Genomic DNA, 26,785 nt, shown 5'->3' on the forward strand with positions numbered 1-26,785 from the left:
CTGAAATTGACCAGTAGCAGACTTGAAGAAGCTGGGGCCAGAGCAGCTCCAATTGTTAGGCTGGCCAGAGCACTTCCGGGTTCCAGTTGGTGCCGAACTATCGGGAGTGCCGGACCACTGGATGCCGAACAACTGGAGTTTTACTGTATATGGGAAAGTTTGTGTGTGTGTGTCTGTTCAAGACCTCTTCCTAAAGGGCAAGAGCTAGGACAACCAAATTTGGTATACGGCTTCTTGTTATAACTTAAAGCAAAGTAAGGGTTTCGTTGAGCCAAGAAAATGTGATGTGCCTAGAATGGGATTGCTTTTGATAAAACCATACAGAAAAGAGAGAGAATCACCAGGCAGGTGAAATTGGCTACTGGGGGCACCCTCCCATCTCCTGTCCAGGACTGCCTCAACACCAAGCCTCCTACCCCCCAGGCACCCTTTAAGTAGGGTGGCGGGGGGAGGCGGATCATTGCTGGCTATTTCTCTTTGTCAAGGAGTGAGGGGAAAGTACAACATTTGCTGTATTCCTCACTGTTGCTGGGAAATGCAATGGACAGACAAACCTGGATTTGTCCCAGCCAGGGCACATGTACCCCTCACACTATATATCTGATATTCTGAAAAAGTTCTCCAGCAAAATCATAATTGCTATTTTATTAGCTTTCTAGGGTAAAAAAAACAACAACTCTTCAAGACATCCAAACTGGTTTTGGTAAAATTAACTCTTTCAAATTGTATATAAGGCAAAGAAGCAAAAAGGAACAAATACACAATTATTTCAAAATGTTTTCAGATAATCTTTCTTTTTTTAGGAACAGTTTGATGTTCTGTAGTATATTTAAATTTTGTAATGAACAAGAATTAGATTCTCTGTGCACAAAAGCAGGTTATAAATGATTTGCACATTTAAGTTTGATAAACTGGAAAGAAACACTGTAAACTATTTTCTTTGTCTTAAATGCATGACAAATGGAACATCGAGCCAGTAATCTTCCTTCTTTCCCACCCCAAACTCCTTCACTCATGGGTAGATACACAGGAATGCAGATCTGAGCTATAAGAAGACAGTCTTCTTTGTGGTGGATAACTTTTAAAAATTAATATTAAAATTAAAAGTCTGGTTTTAATAACTATTTTGACAGGTCAGTGTAAGGGTAGTTGTCATTCCTTCATGTTTAGGTGAAATCTCCATAGACCAAGAAGATAATTGTATATTTTTTGTCTAATGTATTTTCTGTCATTATATAGGTACCCGACTTCCTTTGATTGGAAACACACACAGAGTATGTAGTTAAGATTCTTGCCATTTCTGCATAAACATATTGTTTTTCATTGCTTAAATTCTAACCATTCACATTTAGTCAAAGACAAATACATTACAAACTAGAAATTCACAGTAAGGAAAATTTTCTTCAACATAAATTACAACATCACAATAAAAGGCATTACAACGGTAATAATGGAATAATATGACAAAAGAGTTCCAGCCAACCAAGTACTGTTTCAAACTATCTTGCTAAAGTTTAGCCTGCTTAGCACATTTATTTAGCATGTGGCATACAAATTATTCTGGAACAAAGGATGGCCATTATTCCAAAATAGAGCATACACAAGTGGAACTAATCGAAAAAGGCTCCAAGTAGACAAGCCTTTAGGAAAGGGGCGAAACAAACTATAGTGGGAAGTGATCTACTTTCCATGGGGAAATCAGCATCAAAAGAGCCCTTTTTTAGCCTGTTTCTGCTGACAGGAAATTTACTGTTTGTGACCAGAGCACATGAGGTGAGTCATAGAAATAATTACTGAAGAATTAAGGATAATGTCTCTTAAAAGAAATCACAAATTACAGTAACACATGCAATTTTAAAGATCTTTTACACCCAATGTTGTAAACGTTTCAATATATTTAAACATTCTAATAATCTTTCTGATGTTTATCAAATCGTTCCAATAGAGCTCTTATTATATTTCCTGGTCTTTTTTGGTGCCTGTCTCTTAGAGATTGGATTGCAGTCTTTGCCTGTTAAGGAAAAGAAAGGAAGAAACAGAGAATTTTACCTGGATAGGAACACTGCAGCTCATAGAATCGCTATAATGCTAATGATAACACCCCCCCCCCCCCCCCCAGATCCTTTTAAACGCATGATAAGAAAGTATGGTGACCATATTTCCCTACGCTCAATAAGGGACACCAATCTGGGGAGGCTGCCGGTGTATAGGCAAAAAGTGAAACCTCTCCGTTTTTGTGACCGTCACAATTTCAGGGATACTGAGTTTGCTCAGTTCGGGTGCGCATGCTCAGTGCACCCAAAGTCACAAATTCTGAGAAGAAGAAGTTACTCACCCTGTGTAGTAACGATGGTTCTTCGAGATGTGTCCCCGTGGGTGCTCCACTCCAGGTGTCGGGTCCCGTCCCGGCGCCGCTGGTCGGAAAACTTCTATAGCCGTAGCCGAGCCGGACCGCGCACGCGCGGACGCAGCGCGCGGCGTTCGCGCCTTTGCAACGGACCGGCTCCCCCTTGTCAGTTCCTCTCACCGCTCGGTCTCTGAAAGATAAAGCAGAAAGACCCGGAGCGGGGAGGAGGGTGGGGCGTGGAGCACCCACGGGGACACATCTCGAAGAACCATCGTTACTACACAGGGTGAGTAACTTCTTCTTCTTCTTCGAGTGGTCCCCGTGGGTGCTCCACTCCAGGTGAGTATAAAGCAGTAACCCAGAATGCGCTCCGGGTCAGTTATCTTCTACTGTGGACAGGACTGCAGAGGCTACCGCTGTATCTGAAGCCCACCTCTTAGTTACGGCATAATGCCGTGCGAAAGTTGCGCTAGAGGCCCAGGTAGCTGCCCGGCAGATATCCGCAAGGGGAATACCCTTTGCAAAGGCAGTGGTAGTCGCTACCGCTCGCGTAGAATGAGCCCGAGGTAAAACAGGTAGAGGCTTATTCCTAAGCAAGTGGCATTTCGTAATACAGAGAGTGATGAGATTTGCAATGCGTTGAGCGGAAAGCGCTTTGCCCTTTGATCTAGGTGCCAAAGATACCAACAGTCTGTCAGTGCGTCTCCATTGACGTGTTCTATCTATATAGAAAGAGAGCGCACGTCGGACATCGAGCGTGTGAAACAGAGCGTCCCTAGTTGAAGAATGAGGCTTGGGATAAAAAGTCGGGAGGACCACAGGCTCGTTAATATGGAAGGAAGAACAGACTTTGGGAATAAAATCTGGGTGTAATCGCAGCGTCACTGTATCTTTGGAAAAAACTGTAAAAGGAGGGCTTGCCATCAACGCCCCCAGTTCACCTACCCTTCTTGCCGATGTAATTGCAAGGAGGAAGACTGTTTTCATTGTTAGCATATGCAGAGAAACTGATGTCAAGGGCTCAAAAGGTGTCCAATACTAAATCCAGATTCCAAGAAGGGGAAGGCGCCCTTCGTGGTGGATGCAAATTTAGGAGCCCTTTGAGGAACCTCTTTGTAATTGCATGGGAGAAGAGCGAGGAACCTTCTATTGGCTGGTGAAAAGCACTGATGGCTGCCAAGTGCACTCTTAGGGACGATAGTGCCAGCCCTGAAGTCCGTAAGTGAAGGATGTAGTCCAAAACGTGTTGTAGAGGAGATGAGAGAGGGTGTATGTTGTTTTGAATGCACCAGTTAGCGAATCTCCGCCATTTTGTAAGGTACGTGTTCCTCGTAGAGTCTTTCCTACTGTGTAGAAGTATTGTCTTGACCTGCTCAGAACAGAGATTTTCATCCCCTTTTAACCACTGAGGAGCCACGCCGTCAAATGCAACGCCTGCAGTCTGGGGTGTAACAGCGTGCCTCGTTCCTGAGTAAGGAGGTCTTGGTGAAGAGGAAGAGGGTAAGGTGGTTGAACTGACATTCTGTGTAAGAATGGATACCAGGCTTGCCTGGGCCACGCTGGCGCTAGCAGAATGACAGTCGCCGCTTCTAAGCTGATTTTCTCCAGTGTCCTGGAGATAAGCACTGTGGGGGGAAAAGCATACAGAAGTGTCTTCTTCCATGTGACCAGAAGCGCATCGCCGAGAGAGCCCTTGCCGAGCCCTGCCCTCGAGCAATACAGGCGACATTTCTTGTTGTTGTATGTTGCGAATAGGTCTACCTGTGGAATCCCCCATTTCTGAAATACCACAGAAAGTACATCTGTCCTTATCTCCCACTCGTGATCCGTGGGGAATTGCCTGCTGAGAGAGTCTGCAATTACATTGGCGGTGCCAGGTAAGTACGACGCTGCTATGGTTACGTTGTTCTGTATGCACCAGTTCCAACATCGCACTGCTTCGGCGCATAGGGATCGTGACCGTGCTCCTCCTTGTCTGTTGACATAATACATTGCAGCTATATTGTCCGTCAGTATCCTCACTGTCAGACCTCTGATGTGGGGAAGAAAATGTTTGCATGCGTAGAAGATTGCCCGAAGCTCCAACAGATTTATGTGCAGACGCCTTTCGCTGGGAGACCATTTGCCCTGAATTCGTTCGCTGCCCATGTGGGCCCCCCAGCCGATGAGTGAGGCATCCGATGTTATCTGTACCGATGGTTGTTGTCGATGGAATGGAACCCCTGGCAGAAGGTTTTGCTTTTTCGTCCACCACTGCAGGGATCTTTGGACATGCGGAGGTAGGCATACTACCTTTTGGATGTCGTGCCTCACAGGGACATAAACTGTGGACAACCAATGTTGGAGACCCCTCAGGTGGAGGCGCGCATGAGGAACTACAGCAGTGGCCGCTGCCATGTGGCCCAGGAGACGCAGGCAACTGTGTACCGATACCATGGTGTTGCTGGTTAGTATGGTCACGAGATCCTTGATCGCTTGAAACCTTTCGTGAGGTAAGTAAGCTCTTGCCGTGCGTGAATCGAGGTTTATCCCTATAAACTTTATGAATTGCGTCGGAATAAGTGTTGATTTTTTCCTGTTGAGGAGGAGGCCGAGTGACTCGAACGTTTGTTCTACCGTCGCCACCATCTGCGATGCCTCTCGCTGCGTGGCACCTTTTATTAAACAGTCGTCCAGGTATGGATATATTATCACCTGTAACCGACGCAGATGAGCTGCCACGACGGCCAGGGTTTTTGAGAAGGCTCTGGGTGCTGAAGCCAGACCGAATGGTAGAACCCGATACTGAAAATGATCGAGACCTATCACAAATCGCAGAAAACGCCTGTGCGCGGGATGTATTGTGATGTGAAAATACGCATCTTGTAAATCGAGGGCAGCGAACCAATCGTTGACATCGAGGGATGGGATTATGGAAGTCAGTGTCACCATTTTGAAGCGCTGTCTGCGAAGATAATGATTCAGACGTCTTAGATCGAGAATGGGTCTCCAGCCCCCCGTTTTCTTTTCCGTTAGAAAGTATCTGGAATAGAACCCTCTTCCCCTGAACTGATCGGGGACCCTCTCTATCGCTCCGATGTCCAGGAGGTGATGGACTTCCTGTCGCAGGAGATCCTCGTGAGATGGGTCCCTGAAAAGGGACGGGGAGGGTGGGGTGGTGGGAGGGATGGAAGTGAAAGGAATGGTGAAGCCGCTGCTTATGACTTCCAGAACCCACTTGTCCGATGTTATTGCGACCCATTGATGATAGTAAGGTCGTAAGCGGTGGTGAAAAATGGGTTTTGTCTGTGTAATGACGATTGGTATGATGCGCTTGCCCCCGACAAGGGAGTCAAACTTGCTGTTTTGAGGCGGGCGTGCCCGTCACCCTGGGTGGTGGTGGACGCCTTCGTTGAGGGCGCTGTCTAGGTCGCGACTGGTCGAACGGACGATTTGTTTGCCTCCGAGACTGATAATCGTACCGTCTTTGGTATGGAAAATAACGACGGCGGCGGAATGGCGGTGCGTACATCCCCAGCGTCCGAAGTGTCGTTCTTGAATCTTTTCCCGTGTGAAGCACCTCATCTGTCTTTTCTGCAAACAACCTCACCTTGTCAAACGGGAGGTCTTCTACCTTGGAGTGCAACTCCTTGGGCACTGCCGCCGTGGCGAGCCAAGAAGAGCGCCTCATGGACACCGCTGTTGCCACTCCTCGAGCTGCTGTATCTGCTATATCCATGGCTATCTGAAGATTGGCCTTGGAACATGCATAGCCCTCCTTGAGGATCGATCGTAACAACTCTCTGTCCGCCTCCGATGATCTTTGGGACAGGTCTGTAAGTTTCGCTATACTGTCGAAGCTATGATTCGCCAACAGAGCTGTATAATTCGCTATGCGAAGAAGCAAGGTGGCCGATGTATAAACCTTTCGGCCAAATATGTCAAGTTTCTTTGCCTCTTTATCAGCCCCCGCATTCTTCAATTGTGGGTTCTTAGCCCTTTGGAGAGCTGCGTCGACGACCAAGGAGTTTGGTTGCGGGTGAGTAAACAGAAATTCCGAGTCTTTGGATGCTATAAAATAACGCTTTTCCGCCGGTTTCGAAGTTGGTGGAGTCGAAGCCGGGGTATTCCAAATCTCTGCTGCTGATTGGAGGATCGCCTCGTCCATAGGAAGAGCAACCTTAGATTGTTGTTTGGGGTGTAAATTTCTCCAGAGCTTAAACTGCTTCGTTGGAGTGTCTGCTATCTGAACCTCTTGAGACTGGGCTACTCTCCTAAAAAGGTCTTGAAAGTCTTTAGTGTCGTCCGGGGGAGATGGATCCCCTTCAAACACTGCATCGTCTGGGGAAGATGTCGAAATATCTTTTTGAGTTACAGATCGTAATTGATCGTCCGTATCCGATATCTGGCCTTCCTCGGGCTCAGATAGCTGAACTGAAGGCGAAGGATTCTGGTGCTTAGGCGATGCCCTCTTCCAGTGTTGAATTGGAGATGATTGACGTGCCTCATGAGGAGTATGGCAGCAGCAGTGATGAGAGCGAGAATGAGGTCTCCCATATCCCGAAACTGACCGGTGACTTCTATATTCAAAATGGTCAGGGGAAGACCTTCGCGAGGAATATCTGCTGTCATACCGCCTATGATAAGATCTAGGCGGGGAGTAGCTAGGTGAGCGGGATCTGTATGATGATTCCCGACGGTAGCGATGATATCGTTCCCGATGGTCAGAGTAACAAGATCTTGACCTACAGCGAGGAGAAGGCATTGTTGGGCTATGAGACAACGGAGGATGACTAGCCCTCATTGACTGAGAAGGAGAAACTGAAGGCTGAGGTGAAGGTGAAATTGAATGCCTTCGTGCTGACTTTCTAGCAGCCTTTGTCGGGACTGCTGAGGCAGGGGAAGCCTCTCCCCCTTGCACTGATAAGGAACAGCTGGTAGGGGGAGGAATAATTTCGCCAGCATTGTCGGCAGGCATTAGCATCCTGCCCGGCACCGCAGGCAGATGGTCACTCGGTGCAGCTGCGATAGCAGCATGATCTGCCGGTGCCGACTCGGCACGGTGGGGGGCGATCTGCCGGCCCCGTTCGTTCCGCTCCCCGGTGCCATCTGGCAATGCGGCATCCGGTGCCGAGCACGGTGCCGGCTTGTCCTGGCCCCCAATAGCCGTTTGTGGTGCCGCTCGATGCGGCTGGGCAGACTGTCGCGGCTCCAGCCCCTGTGGCGGTGCCGAGCGTTCCGCAGCGACCGTGCTCTCGGCGGGACGCGGAGCCGGTGCCGATAACGAGCGGCTTGCCGCTTGCGGCTTATGCGACCTGCCTGAGTGCGTTGCCGCCCCGGAGACACCCGGCTTGTGCTCCTGACCAGCCCGGGACAGCGAGGGAGGCGGGAGAGAGCGGGTGGGAGAAACTCTCTTCTTTTTTGATCCCAACGCCTCAGGGGAATCTGATCTCTTCCTTTGTCCTATAGAGGACTTTGAGACCTGCTGCTCCGGAGGCTGTAAAGCTTTGTCACACAACAGCAGTTTCAGGCGCATATCTCTATCTCTGCGTGCCCGCGGAGTCAATTTAGCACAGTGAGTGCATTTTTGTGGCACATGCGCCTCTCCTAAGCATCTGACACAAGCTTCATGCCCGTCAGATGCTGGCATGGCTTCCTTGCAGAGAGCGCACCGTTTAAATCCCGGTGACCCAGGCATAATGTCTCGTTTTTGTCTTCTTTTTTTTTTTTTTTTTTTTTTTACCTAACTATTATTAACCAATTAACTAACTAACTTTCTCTTTCTCTTTTTTTTTTTTTTTTTTTTTGTGTAGTAGCGGCTCCTGTCTGAGGAGACAAACGGCGTTCCGCCAGCAACCACGGGCGGCTGAGAGGAACTGACAAGGGGGAGCCGGTCCGTTGCAAAGGCGCGAACGCCGCGCGCTGCGTCCGCGCGTGCGCGGTCCGGCTCGGCTACGGCTATAGAAGTTTTCCGACCAGCGGCGCCGGGACGGGACCCGACACCTGGAGTGGAGCACCCACGGGGACCACTCGAAGAAGAAGTTAGTGTTTCGGTCGCTGCACCGGCACTCAAGGCTTCAGCCCCACAGTAGAAAGAAAGGGGAGGAGGGTGCTGCCCGGGAATCAGTCTGAGCCCCGCAGTGGCTAGGGCTCGCCTAGGAACCATATTTCCCTATGGGAAAGGGGTTTCAGCCCTGGGGGGTGGCGTGCCAGTGGTTGGGGCTTCAGCCCTGTGTTCCTGAAAGGCTGGCAGACTTCCCTTTTTCTTTAGGGTGTACAGAGAGGGAAGCTACTACCTTGTTTCCTCCTCGGCTCCCTGCCTGACTCCACACACCACATGCTGGTGCCTGCTTTACCACCAGCCACAAATAGGAGGCTGCTGCTGCCGCCGCTGCCGCTGCCCTGACTGGGGGAATTAAAGCACCAGCAGGGGGCATGCAACCACAGGACATTTTGCCCCCTTAAAAAAAAAGTCGGGACGCCTGGGAGGCAGCTTAAATACAGGGCAGTCCCAGTAAAAACGGGGCGGATAGTCACCTTATGAGAAAGTATTTCATATTTAGCTGCTAAAAGCTGCCTTTATATTTGACTATGACTTTAATCCTGCCATGGGGAGTGTTCTCAGGAAGCTCACTACAGTGTTTGTCCCTGTATGCTGTTGTGGCCCAGTGTTAGCTAGGCATAAACTGTTCATCAGGCAATACAAGCAATAAACTGTTCATCAGGCAGTAATCTAGGGAAAGAATGGAGGAAGAAATTAAGTAAAGGGAGTCTGTGCAAGTCTAGAGAGGGAGGAAGACTATGCCTGTACTGAATTTATTGACTACCTGAAGGGAAGATACGATAATATATATTCAGATTATTTGTGGTAGGGAAGTAAAAACTGTTAGAGCCATCTGTAATAGTGGGAGTAGTAAATATCTGTACTATGGTAGTGCGGAAAGACCCCAAACACTATTGTATAAACAGAAAAAAATGTAACCCTTGCCCTGACATTATTTAAAGAGACAAACACATGAAGAACAGGGGATGGAGATGCATAAAGCCAAATGAGTAACATGAAGAATTTGCTCATCTTTGCTCACAGTTACATGCACTGTTAGAGATGATAGCATGTATTAAATTATCATGATTAACTGATAAGCCTGGTCTTCTTGGTTAATTCTAACAACTATATTCACCCCCCTTGCTGCTTCTATATCAGAGGCAGCATCACTGGATGGGGGAAGGCAGGTAGAAGCCAGTGCTTGGGGAAAGCCAGCTTAAAAACCAGCTCCCCCAAGAGCACTAGCTCCCATGGAGGCACCTGACCTCTCACCTCCCGTGCTTCTGCCTCTGATAGAGAGGCAGCAGCATTGGGGTAGGGGAGGGCAGGCAGGAAGCAGCTTTCAAGCTGTCTCTCCGTGAGCACCAGCTCCCGCCTACCCCCATGTGTAAACATGTAACCGCTAACATTTCTAGCAGTTAAACATTTATACAAATACATGATAGTTAACATCCCTATGCACCATAGGCTTTTTTTTTTTAAATCTGGCTTTTTAGGAAGGGTGTGGGAAAAGGATAGGAGAGGAGTAATAATCTCAGTTTATTCTCTAACTAGCTATGATTAGCAAACTGGCTTTTGTAAGCATTATGGCAATGATGAGATTTAAGGTGAGATTAGAAGATGGATGAAGTAGTGAGTAATAAGATTTTATCAGGGAGTTTTTCTCCATGCAGAAGAGGTAGCTTGGGAGGAAAAACAGATATTTAAGGGAGAAACTAAAGAGTAGATGGTAAAGGTTGGAAATGCTGGGATTCAGTAAGTCCATAAATTAATGATTGAAAATGTTTATTGTTCTCAGAGATGCAACTGTATATTTTTGAAGGCAAAAAGAAACTATGGGTTGTGGTTCATAGCTACACATTTTGAAGATCTCTGTTGTGTATTCATGAAGTTTAGACAAAAGAGATAAATAGCAGATGTGCCATATAGGCTGAGTTATGAAACTCGTTCCTATTTCTTCCCTCTGTAGTTCTACTCCCAGACTGATGCTTCTATCCTTTTATAAAGCTCAGAGGATTAGCAGAACATCAACTGGCATCAGGGCCATCTTTAGAATTTATGGGGTCCTACGCAACCCCCTCTTCCACGTGTCCCCCCACATAACTTGTTCCCACACCAGTGCAGGGCTTCTGCGCTCTTCCCATACCCTCTCCAGGGCACATTACCTGGAAGAGTCTAGCAGGGAGGGGGTTAAACGCCTGGCTGCTGCAGAGGCTGCCACCCCACTCTGCAGCTCACTGGGAGTCAGAGCCACTCCAAACTCCAGAGAGCCCAGCTCAGGCGACGTGCAGCAGGAGGAACCGACAGTGGTGGCATCAAGGTAACTGCTCCAGCCCCAATGTTTGCATGTCACATCGCCATAATTTGGGGTACTACTGGAACACCAGGTAGGAGCAGGTTGGCCGCTCTTACTTGCTATCTGGGGAGAGCCCCAAATTTTTGGGTGCATTAGGCAGATTCATATTCTGTTATGCATAGGGATGGCCTTGGGTGGTATCCCAATCTCTACCCTTTATTATTTATTATTTCACAGATGGGGATTACTCTATCTCCTCTTACAGAAGCCTGTTACCAGTTGACAGTATTCAAGTTGCCTGAAACTGACTGTCTTTGCATTACAGTTCTCACTCCAGTGTATGATATAAAATAGATTTTCTAAGCCCTTTAACTCTGAGCATGGGCAGTCAGTGACAGCAGGGCCCCACCCCCACCTGACCCTTCTACTGAGGCCCTGCCCTCCATGGGAGCCAAGCTGCCTCCTCGCCCCCTCCACCAAGGGAAGGTGGGTTAGTGCACCACCGCCAGATCCCCCCAGCATGGAGAGGGCGGGTGTGCAGCCCCAGGCTCCCTGGCTCCGGAGCATGGGGAGGGAGGAGGGCATGTGTGTCCCTAGCCTTTCCGGCCCTGGAGCACGAGGAGGGCAGGTACTGGGGGGCATAAACACTCCGCTCCCAGAACACCTACAGTAGGTGTTCTGGGGGCAGAGTGTGGGCGGGGCCAAACTGGTGGTTTAGGAAGGCAGTGCCTTTCCCTGCCTACCATACCAGTTGCCCATGACTCTTAAATCACAATTATGTGAATCACCTCCCTTCTCTTTTGCAACCAGATAACATTCCTGTGACAAGCTATTTGCTTCCATGGAAAAGAAATTGGGAAAGCTTTTAATGAAATCTTTAATTCTTTCAATATAATTTAGCAGGTAACAAGTCCAACCAGTACCTGTGACTAGCAAGCTCTCTATAAATATCTAGCAAGTACTCCATGTATCCTTGGTTGGAAACAGCTGGTGTAAATTACTAAGGGAGTGTGGAAGGGTGGAGGGTTATGAGATTAAAAGCAGATCTTATTGAAACTCAGAATTTCTACAGGAAATTGTGACATTTAAAAATTGACTTTTGTCCCAATTGAAAAGAAGAAAATAGATGTTTCAAAATTTCCTGCAAAACAAAAATTTCCAGATTTTTTTCAGAAATATCAGTACAACTATTGGCATATAAAAATGTTTTATACAAACCAAAACATATAGAAATGAATTGATTTGATAATTTTGTGTGTTTTTTTTTAATGAAATCAATATATTCCTGCAAAAGTTTTTGACTTAAGTGAATCAGCAGCTCCTATCACAAAACTGTTCCATCATTTGTTTTTGCCATCTCTAATTAAAACAATGTACACATCTATGAAGAATTAAGATAATTTAAAATAATGAGGTCAGGAGCCAATGGCAACCATAGATTATCAATTACAGCCACTGATGTCTGTTAGCGGGCAACAGTTCATTGTGTGACAGAGAATGATGGATGTCTATAGAGCAGATTATGGGATGGACAATTATAAAACATTATACAAAAATATAAAAAACCCTGACATTTTATTTTTGCCTTTTATTCTTGAAAAGCAACAATTTTTAGAATACTGGAGAGATTTGATTATTGAGAAAATCAAATTACCTTTTCAGCTAGTTCTGCAGCAGTTATATTTGGATCATATGGTATGGGATCTCCAATATATGTGCGAAATTTGACTGGGAACCCTCCATATAGAGGAACTACTGGCAATCGAGAATATTCATAAAGCCATCTAAATGACCCTGTGAGTTTTAAAAAAATTGTTAATAGTGAGCAAAAGTTTGGAAGCTAACTGAGACCCTGAATCCAAAATGGTGCTTGGATTGCTTGTTTTGCAAAGCGTCAAGAACATTTTACCAAGGCCATGACAAAATAGGCAAGATAGTTTACAGGGCATACATAGAATCTTGGGTGGTGGTGAGGAAACAAATCCTCTACTTATCCTTGCTTTTCCTCATGCATGTTTGGTATGCACCCTAATTAATAAAATAAAAACACAATTATCAGAGTTAAAACAGAAGTCTGACAAGTATATTTACAAGTATATGTCTGACATAAAGTAAATACTGCACATATTTAAAAATTTTAAACTTGAGGGTATATATATGGATTATATCTTACATATTTTTCCGAGTGTCCTATATCCTTCCCGAAGATTCTGTGTGAACATAGGGACGATGGGCTAAGAAAAGAAAAAAAAGAGGGGGTGAAGATTTGGACAACATTTTTGTCTAATATTTTTTAAACCCTTAATCATCTCTGAACTAGAGAGGCTTTCCATTTATGTCACATGATGATCATAGTAAATGTTACCATCTCACTAAATTGAAATTAAACTGGTATTTTTTATTAGTAAATGAAAGAAGTTGTGTGTTTGCTTAGAAAAACTACAGCTAGTTATTTCCCATGGGTCTGATCTTAACTTAAGTGGGGAAGATTCTCAATAGGAATCTTTCCATTGATTTCAAGGGTGTTGATTGGGATCCCAAAGTACACAAACACTAAAACAGCATTGGTTATCAGCATAACATTCCATAGCAGAAAAAACAGATTCCATAAGTAGTGTGAAACCATTCCAAAGAGATGGCTTTAGAGACATACTCCTGGTGGGTTTTGGTTTTTGAGACTTTGCCTAAAATGCCAAGACTAGCGAATTAAAAAAAATATCCAGATATGTTACTGGCTGCAAAATCTTGCACGTAGGCAAACCGAATGAAGCAAAAGTCCTAACAGAAACCTGCTCAAACTGCAATTTTAGAGAGCTGATACATGTGGCATGCTAGGGGGGGAAAACAAAAAAAGCTTTCCATCATATCCACTACTGCATTCACTCATAGTGCATACTTTGTACGCAAATTATCATTCTTTTAAAAGAATTAAACTTATGGATATAGACTATATGACTGAAGACTTGTCTTCATTTACCCCAAGATCAACACTCCAGAGATCGATCTCCTGACCCTTGATTTCGTGGGTTTAGTAAAGACCATCCATGAAGCTGACCATTCCTAGCACCCCTGTTAACCCTGACACTCCATGGGGTTGTGAAGAGTAAGGGGAGTTGATGAGAGAGTTCCTCCTATCGACCTCCCACAGTGGTGATGCCACAGAGATTTGAGTTAAGGTATGTCGACTCCAGTTATGCTATTCTCATAGCTGGCATTGCATATCTTAGATCGCTTTCTCTAGTAGCGTAGACCAGGTGTGAGTGCTGGCTGTAGTTTCCTGGTCGCTGAAGTTGCTTCAGCACAGAGAAGGCTGCAGGTTTGACTATGCCAATCAACATGTTCCTAGTACAGATTAATGACCCTTGGGGGTAACTGCTGGGCTAATGAGACATTTGACTTAGTATCTGGGTGGATATATATTTGAAAGGAACAAGCAATCATGAAAAACATAGAGGATAAATGAGGTTTTATGACATGCTTCTCCTGCTGACTACCTGTCTTATGTCCAATAGTGTTTAGAAAGCAAGATTAAAGACTCATGTGGTGGAAAAGAAACATTCTCTGTGTTTTTGAGTGAGACCACAAAAACAGACTAGTCAGTACTGATCACAATAGCTGAACAAGCACTCTCTGACAATGATGGCAAGTGAAATACATTATCTTACAAAGCATTCTTATAAATAAGTATTTTATTAGTCTTTGGATCCCCTGTTCAAGATAGAAAATATGTCTATATATACAAGCAGGAGGTGGTACTTACTACTTTTGCATCTATAGCCACCTGAGCAAAGCCTTTGCGATTACCCCACAAGAGGTTGTAGTTTTCATCACTAAAGAATGCTTCTCGAACACCACCGGGTGAGACACCTAGTAAGTGGCCATTTTTCAGAATTTGAACACATTCTTCTCTTCCACCATGCATCACGCCAAAAAGATCTAAAAGCAGCTTAATGCCTGTAAAAAATGTGTTGTGTTTACATTATGCTGGAACACTAGATCACCTTACATTAAGAGTTGCTTACCTAAAAAAAAAAAAAGAAACAGTGGCCAAACATCATGTGAAGCAGATAGGCCTGCAGGTGAAAACTGAACACCAAGTCATGATTTGTAAGAGTAACAGACATATTTTTCTAATTGTCTAACCTTTCATCCAGATTTGTGTGTTAGAGAATTGTGTTATAGCTGAATAGCTGATAGTCACTGAGATCCAAAAAGTAAAGAGAGAAATTAAATACTTGTATGTATTTCCTAACTTTTGACTGCTTGATTTTGCAAGCTTAATATTCTTTTAACATAGCTTTTTAATTATATCAATAGTCCTTGAGATTGACAGTACCCTGTTACTTTGGAGGTGATAGCTAAAAAAGGTCTGCCACCTTCCCAAATTACTCACTAAAGCAAATAAGGAATTATTGTATTTGGAAGTAATTAATCTGATCATTATATGAATCATGTTAGTATCAACTGATCAATTTTTATGTGATTTGTTTATATTTTATTTTATGATTAGTTACTTAGTTAATAAAATATATACAATTAGAAAGTAGAGTAAACTGGATGTTTCTTATCCAGTCCAGACATCAGTGCCTGAGATGACCAGAAATGCAGGGTAGTAACAGAGGCAAATCAAATAAACTACCTATTGGTAATCCATATAATCTGTCCCATTAATCCTCATATTCAACAAATTTTGTTTAATTGGCCACACTTTAAATATTGATCAAACAAGTCACTTTGTTGTAGTCAAAAGCAACAAGTCTAGTATAATAAAATCCTACAATAGTGTTGGCACTGACACGTTCAGCCACCATTGTATGGAAAGGTATTTGCACTTTCAAACTACAGCAAATTCTGCCTGCAACCTGGGAACAAAGCCATTAGTTCTTATGGAAATTCAACTACAGGTTGGATTTCCCTAATCTGGCACCCTCAGGAGTCAGGACCTGAGCGGTCCTGAACAAGGGAGTTTGCCGGACCAAAGGAGGTCAGGCTTTGGGCTGGCCTCAGGCTCCCCTCTTGGCCATCAGGCTGGTCAGTTGGCCTGGCCTTCTGGTAGGGCTCCAATCTGGGTCACCTGCCCTGTTCTGGCCAGTGGGGTTCCCTACCCCCAGTTGCTGACCCCACACCTGCTGCTGGCCCACTGGCTAGGCTCTCTGTCCCCAGGCCACTTGCTTTGAGGGCTGTCTGCTACCAGACTCGCTGAGCTCTCAGCCACTGGCAATCCAGGTGGGGCTCTTTGGTACAGCAACATCCAGACCAGAGAGACCCGGACCAGAGAGGTTCAACTGGTAGTTCAATGGAATGTTGCAGAACATCTCAACATGTGCTACAGTGATCACATCAAACCTATCTATGCTGGCTTCCCACAGAATATCAAGTCCTGATGAAGGTCTCAGTTCTTATCTTCAGGGTTCTCAATGCTCTTAAGACTGTGGTCAACAATGTCACTCCTCAGCACAATGAAATGTTCTACTTCAAAGGCAAAGCTCGTCTATGCAAACCAGGTTTTCTTGAGGGCTAGTCTGAGATCTTCTACCTTGTTTTCTCTAGTATAAACAACAATAGCAATGTGTACATTTTAAAAAAAAGAAACAACAAAAACTCTTACTGCAAAAGAATACTACATTGTACCCAAAATTCTCCCTGAGAAGAGCATGAGAGAATAAACACGTGACAAACTACAAGAGATGTTAATCACATCACTTAATGCACTACTAGAAGGCACACGGTGAGATCAGTATAAGAACCTATGTGGTATAGAACAGCAGAAATGACCCATGCTTCCTGATAGTGTGTGGGGGGCACAACCCCAAATAGTCACACCCTCTGAGGCTGCGCACCAAGCTAGAAAGCAGCCCTCCCTAGGAAATCAGCAGTCCCACCCAGCAATATCCATATGTTCCTCCATCTCTGCTTCTCCCTGCCTGGAGCAACTCTCAGTTCACTGATTCAGCTGTCTCCAGCTGACATATGACTGCCCATACACTCCCAGATGCTTCACTTCTGTAGCACAATATACTATGGTATGATGAGCAAGGTTACTGCCAAGACAGGTCTTTGTCCTACAATGAATAAAACAGCGAAGATGGATGGAATACTACCAGAGGAATTTGGTGGTGAGCAGCCCTGACCAGTGCAAGTTGACTCTTTTAGAACATCAGTTGAAAGATACAGTAAAAAAAACTTGAACGATACCTATTCCAGAAAAAGTGCTGACGTACATAAAAATTGCCAGGTAAATCCATACGTGCTGTATTATTGGTGGTTTCCAAAAATGTAGATGAGGGGTGAATTAATGCACAGCGACAAAATGGGGAATAACTGGCTAGATGGTGAACTCCTGAATAGAATCTGGGGTTTATAGTGAATCACAAATTGAATATAAGTCAATAATATGATGCAGTTTCAAAAAAGGTTAATATTCTATATTAACAGTAGTTTCATATGTAAGACACAGGAGGTAAATGGCCCACACCTCCTGGAACTGGTGAGCCCTCAGCTGGATAAATGGCTTCAATTTTGGATGCAACATTTTAGGAAGTATATGGTTACATTAGAATGAGTTCAGAGAGCAACAAAAAGGATAAAGGGCTTAGAAAATCTGACCTAATAGGAAAGGTTAAAAAGACTGGGCATACTTAGTCTTGAGAAAAGAATACTGAAAGGGGACCTGACAATAGTCTTCAAATATGTTAACGACTGTTATAAATAGGACAATAATCAACAGTTCTGTATGTCCCCTCAAGCTAAGACAAGAAATAATGAAATATCTGCATCAAAAGAGATTTAAGTTAAATATTAGGAAAAACTTTTTAACTACAGGGTGATTAAGTTTTGGAATAGGTTGCCAAGGGAGGATGTGGAATCCCCAATTACTGGAGGTTTTAAAGAACAGGTTGGATGCATATCTGTTACATGTGTTCTAAGCTAACTTGGTCTTCCTTTAGCACAGGGAGATGGATTGATGATCTCTCAAGATCCCTTACTGTCCTGCAGTTCTACGATTCTATGAAGACCTGGCCTCAGTTATCCACGCCTTTGTCACCTCCTTTTTGGTTAACGGCTATGCAATATACCTGGATGGCTGAAATCTTCAGCATTTAGGAAACTGTATCTATTCCAGAATGCCACAGTGCATCTCTTCAGCAACATAGGCTACCAAGAATATATTAAATACGTCCTCTACTTTCTATATTGACTTCCAATAGAATCAAATTCAACATCTCAGTCCTGATCTTCAAAGCACTCCATGACCTCAGCCACAGATATGTGAAAAACCATCTGAAGTTCTAGAATGAAGACTGTGGCTGCTGACTGCTCTCCTTTCACATACTGGAACTCTCAACGATAAGGCTACATCTAGACTGGCAAGATTTAGAGCAAATACTCTAAACGCAAGAGTTTCTGCGTTAGAGTATTTGCCCAAGAGAGCGTCTATACTGGCATGTGCCTTTGTGCAAAAGATTTGCTTTTGCGCAAAAGCATCCGTGCCAGTGTAGACACTCTCTTGCGCAAGAAAGCTCCAATGGCCATTTAGCCATCAGGCTTTCTTGCGCAAGAAATTGATGTTACCTGTCTACACTGGCCTTTTGCGCAAGAACACTTGCGCAAAAGGACTTATCCCTGAACGGAAGCGTCAGAGTATTTGTGCAAGAAGCACTGATTTCATACATTAGAACGTCAGTGTTCTTGCGCAAATACTCGCGGCCAGTGTAGACAGGTGGCAAGATTTTGCGCACAAGCGGCCGCTTTTGCTCTATATCTTGCCAATGTAGACGTAGCCTAAGAGTAAAACTTGTTCATATAGGAAATAGCTTTCTCTGGGAAGAAGTCTGAGACTTTCTAATGAATTTCCCCAAGAACTAAGGACTATCATAAACCTCATCACTTCAAGTGTGAAGTGCATTTCTTTGACTTTGCCCTTTCTAATATAAACACATAGTAACATGTGCGTGTGTATATATATATAATCCTCTATGGCCACCCAGTTCCAACGGCAACACAGAAGTAAGAGTGGCAATACCATGACTCCCTGCTACAATAATCAGATTTCACAGAAGAGATCAGATTTCATGGTCCTTGATGCATTTTTCATAGTCATGAATTTGATAGAGCTTTATTTACATATTAGTCAATAATACAACTTGTTCAATAATATGTTGTTTTCACTTACAACGGCCTTAATTATACCAAAATATTAAGTGGGATATTGAACAGAAGAAAGGACATTGCCTTTGCTTTAAGTTAATGCAACCTGCAATTTTTGGAAATCTGTGAACCTTTAGATATTATGAACTTCGGGATATCTCAGATTTTCTCAAACACTCACAGTTATACTTTTTGTAGCACACACTGGAAAGCAATCTGAATGCCTGTTCTAATGTATGTATCACTAGAATTAATGTATGTATTTCACCAAGTACTCTTGAATTTAAAATATTTCCAACTCCCCTCCCTTTGCCCCACCATCCCAGTACAATGAAAATGCTTTACCTGGTATTTTAAAGGTGAAGTGATCAGCTACTGAATGGCAGAGTCTGCCCTTCTGGTTACATAATCTAGCTATAAAGTACAAGTAGTCTAGAGGAGTGGCTCCATGGTAATAAACAATCAGCGCTGGTCCTTCTGGGATTTTTTCCACACCATGAAGCTCATAACCTTCAAGTAAACAAAATCCAATTAGTTTTATACCAGTCAAGCTGTGATTTAACATAAGTTCCATACTCAATACAAGCAGTCACCTTTCTTTGGGCCCAAAGAATGTGTGCCACCTATTATATACTTTGTACATGGCAGACTGGTATTCTACTCCCTATATGAAATATCACCAAAAAATCCATATCTGCACCTAGTAGGCATACAGCTGCAAAGCTAGATATCACTAGTTCACCCAAGAATTGGTGTTCTTTGTAATATTAAGTTAATGCAATGGTGTATAATCTGTAAAAGTCGTCCTTAAAACACAATACTGCAGGGATATTATATTAGCTATAGGACAGTTAAATGTTACTCAATTTTGTAATATTTTGTTTCTCAAAGAAAGAGTTTTCAATTCAAATATAGCAGTAGACATTCATAATACTGAAAGACTAATGACAAGAGAGCCCCGAGGTCCACGTCAACAGCATCAGTTTGGAACACAAATTTCTGAATGAATGAATGAATGAATGAATGAATTGAATTGAATTGAATTGAATTGAATTGAATTGAATGAATGGCAGGGAATTGATGCAGGATTTTTTTTACCGTAAAAAAGACTTTGTCACACACAATCATCCAGAGAATTTGCTCTGGAATAGTTAAAGGAGCAAACAGCATGATAAAGTGGGGTATGAAGTAACTAGATAATATTTGGGGAACCAGGGTTTTCTTTAGTGCTTTCACTTTATTTAAGAGGTATTGGGTTAATGTTTAAAGAAAAAATCTTGCTTACCATGCCATAACTTTCCATATAAATCCCAGAGGCATACCACCATTTGCTTTCCATTGTCCCATAATTTACTAGAATAATCCCCATTTAGGTAATTTTTCTTCTTATAAACATTAAGGAGAAGACTAGAAAAGTAGAGAACACCAAACAGAATTATATGAAATGCAAACAGCATTATAAATGGAATTAACAGCAAAAAGAAGTAGATACGTAATCCAGATAATCTTAGGGTACTCCAGACCAGTCAATTCTTCCAATATGTAATTCAGATAGGTCATATAGTTTACAAGTTTCTGCTCTGAAATATTGGATTTACTTCTGCTTAGCATCTCCTGTTAAAAAGAGAACGAAAAAAACCTAAGTCTAAAACCCTTCATAGTCAAAGCAACATTCTTAGCTTTTCCACTAGGAAAAAATTACCTTATCTTTTATTCTCACTACTAGTAGAGCAGTTCCACACATTTTTATTTCATTTAAATGAATGTTCTTAACATTAACTGACTCTCCTAAATAAACTAGGGCTTTGATATATGGTTCATACTATGGTTATATATATAAATATGTGTTATTTTTTTATTGATATTGTGATAGTGTTCAGAGACACCAGATAGTTTCCCAATGTACTGGGCACTGTAAGAAAGCACACATTAAGATACTGTCTCCGTCCTGGGCAGCTTCCAGCCCAAGGCTCTGATTCCACAAATGTATTCTTGACTCATTTGCTTAAAGTTAAACATAAAGGGGGGACATGATAGCGGTTTTCAAATATCTAAAAGGGTGTCACAAGGAGGAAGGAGAAAATTTGTTCCTCTTGGTTTCTAAGGACAGGACAAGGAGTAATGGGCTTAAAGTGCAGCAGGGGAGGTTTAGATTGGACATTAGGAAAAAATTCCTAACTGTCAGGGTGGTCAAATATTGGAATAAATTGCCAAGGGAGGTGGTGGAATCTCCCTCTCTGGAGATATTTAAGAACAGGTTAGATAGACATCTGTCAGGGATGGTGTAGACGGAGCTTGGTCCTGCCTTGAGGGCGGAGGGCTGGACTCGATGACCTCTCGAGGTCCCTTCCAGTCCTATTATTCTATGATTCTATAATTCTATATGCATAAGAGATGTCAGGATTACAGCCTAAGACTACAAGTGATATGCAAAAGATGGAGGAAAAGATGCAAAGTCCATTTCTATATACATTATACACGTGGATTTTGTAAAATACCAACCATACTTTTTTCCCCTCAACCTATCCTTAATTAGTTGGTAATTTCTTGGAGCTTTCACAGAAGATATGGGTCTTAAAGATGGTTTTGAAAGACAAGGTAATGAATAGTATTAAAATTCAGTTTGGGGATGGAGTTACAGATATGGGAAGTGTGGGAAATAGTTGTGAAAGAAACAAATAAAAGAATGGACAATGCTAGAATCACTAGGGCTGTGTCTACACTGGCCGCTTGAATTTCCGCAAGAACACTGACGATCTCATGTAAGAAATCAGTGCTTCTTGCAGAAATACTATGCTGCTCCCATTTGGGCAAAAGTTCTTTTGTGCAAAAGCTTTTGCGAGAAAATGGCGATTGGGGCTCTTTTGCGCAAAAGCGCGTCTAGATTGGCACGGACGCTTTTCCGCAAAAAGTGCTTTTGCGGAAAAGCGTTTGTGCTAATCTAGACGCTCTTTTCCGCAAATGCTTTTAACAGAAAGCATTATTTTGACATAATTGCTGTGTAAATGTATCCTTGAATGGGGTTGGGGGTTGGACCAGGCTGGGTGAATCATGTCTTGAGTATTAGGGTTGTCTGAGTGGCAAGTGTTGCGGCAGTTATGTGCGTGAGGATTGTTGGGGTGGTATTTTGGTAGCTGGGTTCAGATTTGTGTGGTGATGGGTTCTGGGACAGCTTGGCAGGGCATCTCTAGTTTTGGCTGGGATGGGTGGGTGTGTCATAGCATTTGAGTGGGAGTTTTGGTGGTGGGCAGAGGATATTTGGTGGTTTGTTTGGTGGTATATGGGAAGGTTGAGACAGAAAAATTGGGAGTGGGTGGTAGTAAGGATGGAGTTGTCTTCTGGAGCAGTTGGGTGGGGATAAGGGGTATCTAGTGGGGAACCTGAATGTTGGGCAGGGGTGTCAAGTGGTGAATAGGAGCATCAAGGCATTAGGTAGGGGGAGAGGTGTTAGACAGAAGTGCCAGGACTTTGGGTGGGACTTTGAGGTAGCTGATGGGATCAGTTGAGTGGAGTCTTAGGGCAGTTAGGTCTCACAAAAGTTGGGTAAGGATGTCAGGGCAGTGGGGTGTTGGGGCAGTTGGGTGGAGGTGCCGGGACAGATGGGAAGCATCAGGGCAGTTGTGAGGCTGTCAGACCATATGGGAGGTGTCAGGGCAGTTGGCTGGAAGTGCTGGAGCAGTTGGGGTCAGGGCAGTTGGTGGGAGGTACTGGGGCAGTTGGGGGGTATGAGAGCAGTTGTGTGTCAGGACAACTAGGTGGAAGTTCCAGGGCAATTGGTGGGGGGAGGGTCAGGGCAGTTGAATGGAAATGCTGAGGCAGTTGAGGAGGGTCAGGGCAGTTTGGGGAGTTAGGACAGTTGGGTGGAGAGGCCGAGGCAGTTGGAAGAATCAGGGCAGTTAGGCAGAAGTGCTGGGACATTTGCGGGGGGTCAGGGCTTTTGAGGGGGCCAGGGCAGTTGGGTGGAGATGCTGGGGCAGTTGAGGGGGTCAAGGCAGTTGGGTGGAAGTGCAGTTGAAGGGGCATCAGACCAGGTGGGGGGAGTGAAGGCAGTAGGGTAGGGGTGCAGTGGCAGATGGGAGATGCCGGGTCAGTCGAATGGAGGTGTGGGGCAGTTGGGTGGAGGTGCCAGGGCAGTTGGGTGACAGTTGGGTGGGGACCTGAGGCACTGGGCTGGGAGGAAGGTGCGGGGTGCTGGCGAGGCTGGTGCCCTCCTCACCGTTGCTGGCCATGGCTGGGTGGACTCCCCTTCCTGCTGGCTGCAGGGCTGGCTACAATCCAATAGAGAACCCAACATCAGCATGAGGTGAAACCAAGAGAGCACCTGGCTCCCAGCAGCTGCTGCACCATCCCCTGGTGAGTGGGATGACATACTGCAGAGAAAGCCCAGAGGAAGCGCTGTACCACTGCAAGACGAGTGCGACATCCCAGCTGGACTGCAGGGAGCTGTGACAGGGCTGATGAATGTACAAATGTTTTGTGAGATGAGTTGTGATCCCGGCTCATCAGCCCTCCTTGAAACCACTGTACCACTGTACAGTCTGAATGGACAGGTGTTGGTTATACTGAGTGTGGCAGTACTCGACTTTGGTTAGGTTGTGTAATTTTAAAAACAGGTTTATCTTTAACATTTATTTTCCTAGCCATTACTACATGTACTAGAAAGTAGATGAAACAGGACATATCCTTCTGTAAATATATCAGTGTTGAACAGTCCATTTTTTTAATAAAAAAAAGGATTTTTTTTTCTAAACTCAAGTTTGCAGTGATTCAGGTGTCCACAAGGAGATTAGGTTAGTATAACTACATTACTCAGTTGTAGGAAAAATCCCCAACTACTGTGTACATCCCCTCTAGAAATGTATCCTCTCTAGTGCTGTGGCCCCTGACTCCTTTGGGGCAGTAGGCTAGGAACAAAGGGTATGTCTAACAGCATAAAGAAAACCTGCAGCACCGAATCTCAAAGCCTAGGTCAACTGACTTGGAAAGATGACCAGTTTGTTTAAATAGTATAGTTAAAATTTACATATTTTGTTGTGGAATATTTAAATCTATTGTTTACTATACCTTACTTTAAACAATTACAAATTTTCTTCACACAATATATTACAAAATACATGCATGACATGGTCTATCTTTCTCCCATTAGCAAGGAGAAACAGATGTAAAACCGGTTTTGTGATGCTGACTTTTTTGCGTCAGAATAAAATTGTCTGCTATCATGTGGTTAAGCATCTCCAATGGATTTCTTTCAGTTTAACAAACCTTTCCATTTACTTTTAGTATTTGGTTTGAAGTTGCCCACTGGAGAGTTTTGCTTCTTTTTGACTTGTTTGGTTTGGAGTGGAGCGGTTTTGGGGAAAGGGCTTCCCTTCCTGTCCTTCCCCCACCCCCATATAATTCTGTTATTTAAAACTTCCAAAGGAAGGTGGAATTCTATATAACTAGAGAGGGCCTACCAGATTTAGTCTTAGTGTCACAAATCTTTTCTTTATGGCTTGTCTTCACCTGCTGTTTGAGCCCACCTCAAGCATAACTATAAAGAAGAAAAACACACCTGATAGAACAACGAGAAGTCCTGTGGCACCTTATAGACTAACAGATTTATTGGAGCATAAGCTTTCATGGGCAAAGACCCACTTCATCAGATGCGTGCATCTGACAAAGTGGGTTTTTTCCCATGAAAGCTTATGCTCCAATAAATCTGTTAGTCTATAAGGTGCCACAGGACTTCTGGTTGTTCTTGGAGATTCAGACTAACACTGTTTTCCCTCCGATACTTGACACCTGATAGAGTAAATGAACTGTAGATATATCCTTAAATAGCTGTTGATTTGTGACCAAGGGTTGTCACAGAGTACCCCTTTGTCCCAGTACAGCCCTGAAGGTGCTCTGCTCTCAGTTCCCTCTTTTGGCCCTCAGAAGAACTGATTCTCAGGCCAGAATACTTAAAGACCTATTTGGGATTTGAACCCACCCCCATAGAAGTCATTAGCAACATGACAGATGTGATACTTTGGAAACATGGACTATTCAGACTATTGTTGAGATGTGACATACGCTATGGACGCCTAGAATAGTCGAAGACTTGTATTAGCTTTATAAATGTTATACAAATTGTATCTTCACCTTAATATAGGAATTCAAATAACGAGTGGCTAATTAATGCAAATTGCTAATGCAGGTCACAAATCTGTGGGAGTTTCACCCCCAAGGGATCAATAGGACTGGCCAACAAAGAACTGTAAATGGTACAAAGTGACTAAACTGATGTAGGGATATAGGGTCACTCACCCTTGATCCAAGAACGGGCATGAGTCTATGACCAAGAGGGACAGGACCTGTGAAGTACTTTGGGACCGATCAAATTTCCCATATGCTGTACTGGCAACAGGAGTTGAGCACAAATCCCAATGGCTGAGGAGGAAGATCCATTTGTCCCTCAGACTGAAAGGTTCATGGTCACTGTACCCAAGAGGAGGAGACACAGTGCTGCTGGTCAGGGGCTCCCTTTTGAGAAGAACAGATGCATTCATCCGCTAACCTGACTTGATATCCTAGGAGTTGTGCTGCCTGTCTGGAGCCTGCATTGAGACATGAAAATTGACAAGACTCATCCATCACTCTGATTACTACTCCATGTGGTCACTGCCAGGTCTGAGCGTGAAAAGGTCAGCAGTGACTATAGGTTTCTGGGAGCAAGGGAGAAGGCAAATGAGTCAGGAGTGCAGGTTGTGTTCTTGTCCATCCTCTCAGTTGAGAGTAAGGACCTAGGCAAACACATGCACATCCTGCAGATTAATGCATGACTTGTAATTGATATTGACAGGAGGGATACTGTTCCAGGAAGAATATCTGGTAGGAAGAGGTGGGGGTCCACCCAAGGGTGTCCGAACCTTTGCAGGTCACTTTGTGGGTCATTGACGCTGGAACTAGGGAGTCAGGGGATTGTGCCATCCACTTTTAACATCAGCATAGTTGGAGCACAAGGGGTGGCATTGCTACCTCAAACTGCAAGCTTTGGTCAGGTATGGAGTGTCACTAGCAAGTGGGCAGTATTTTGCAGTGGTGTTGTCCCCCCAACTCTAAGCCTTGGGCAGGCATGAAACTGCACTGGAAGGGCAGCAGAGCTGACACTTCTCCATGCCTCCCTGAGGGGAGCAGTTTGAGTGGGACAACATTGCCCCTGCTCTCCAAACTATGCCCATGTTAAAAAGTGTGGGGAGGGGAACTTGGCCCCCAGGCTTTGTGGATCCTGACACCATTGGGTCCATCTGGATAACAGGGGAAGAACATCTTCCTGCACCAACTTGCCAACTTAATGAGGAGGGCTTTAAATTAGGCTCAAAGGAGACAGATGATGAAAGCTCTCAGGTAAGTATAAAAAAGAGTGACCATAACTGAGGATTATATATTGTAGGGGACATGAAAGATTACCATAGGGCCACAAGAGCAACAAAAAGAAAATCAATGGGGGAATCTGCTCAATACCTTAGGGCTGTGTCTTGACTGGCAATTAAGAAGTCTGTACTAGCCGCTTGAATTTCTACAAGAACACTGACGATCTCATGTAAGAAATCAGTGCTTCTTGCTGAAATACTATGCTGCTCCCGTTCGGGCAAAAGTCCTTTTGCGCAAAAGCTTTTGCGCAAAAGGGCCAGTGTAGACAGCTCTGATTTGTTTTGTGCAAAAAAGCCCTGATCGCGAAAATGGCCATTGGGGCTTTTTTGCGTAAAAGTGCGTCTAGATCGGCAAGGACGCTTTTCCGCAAAAAGTGCTTTTGCGGAAAAGCGTCCGTGCCAATCTAGATGCTCTTTTCCACAAATGCTTTTAACAGAAAACTTTTCCGTTAAAAGCATTTGCGGAAAATCATGCCAGTCTAGACATAGCCTAGAAGTTTATACACAAAAGTAAGGCATATAGGGAATAAACAGAAATAACTGGAAATATTAGTATATAATAGTATAAATTT

At 44.1% G+C, this 26,785-nt stretch overlaps 1 protein-coding gene across 1 annotated transcript; it reads right to left on the reverse strand.

Moving 5' to 3' along the window:
- Window positions 1-630: 630 nt before the first annotated feature.
- On the reverse strand, window positions 631-23,464 carry LOC102446056 (DGAT1/2-independent enzyme synthesizing storage lipids-like). The gene is given in 8 exon segments (XM_075920684.1): window positions 631-2,011; window positions 12,323-12,462; window positions 12,842-12,902; window positions 14,429-14,622; window positions 19,162-19,326; window positions 20,102-20,294; window positions 20,296-20,430; window positions 23,033-23,464. Coding segments are annotated over 8 exon segments (1,200 nt in total). The 5' UTR covers window positions 23,240-23,464; the 3' UTR covers window positions 631-1,906.
- Between the last annotated feature and the right edge of the window lie 3,321 nt (window positions 23,465-26,785).

The sequence above is a fragment of the Pelodiscus sinensis genome, chromosome 2, assembly GCF_049634645.1.
Source record: "Pelodiscus sinensis isolate JC-2024 chromosome 2, ASM4963464v1, whole genome shotgun sequence".
In the NCBI taxonomy this organism is placed as follows: Eukaryota; Metazoa; Chordata; order Testudines; family Trionychidae; genus Pelodiscus; species Pelodiscus sinensis.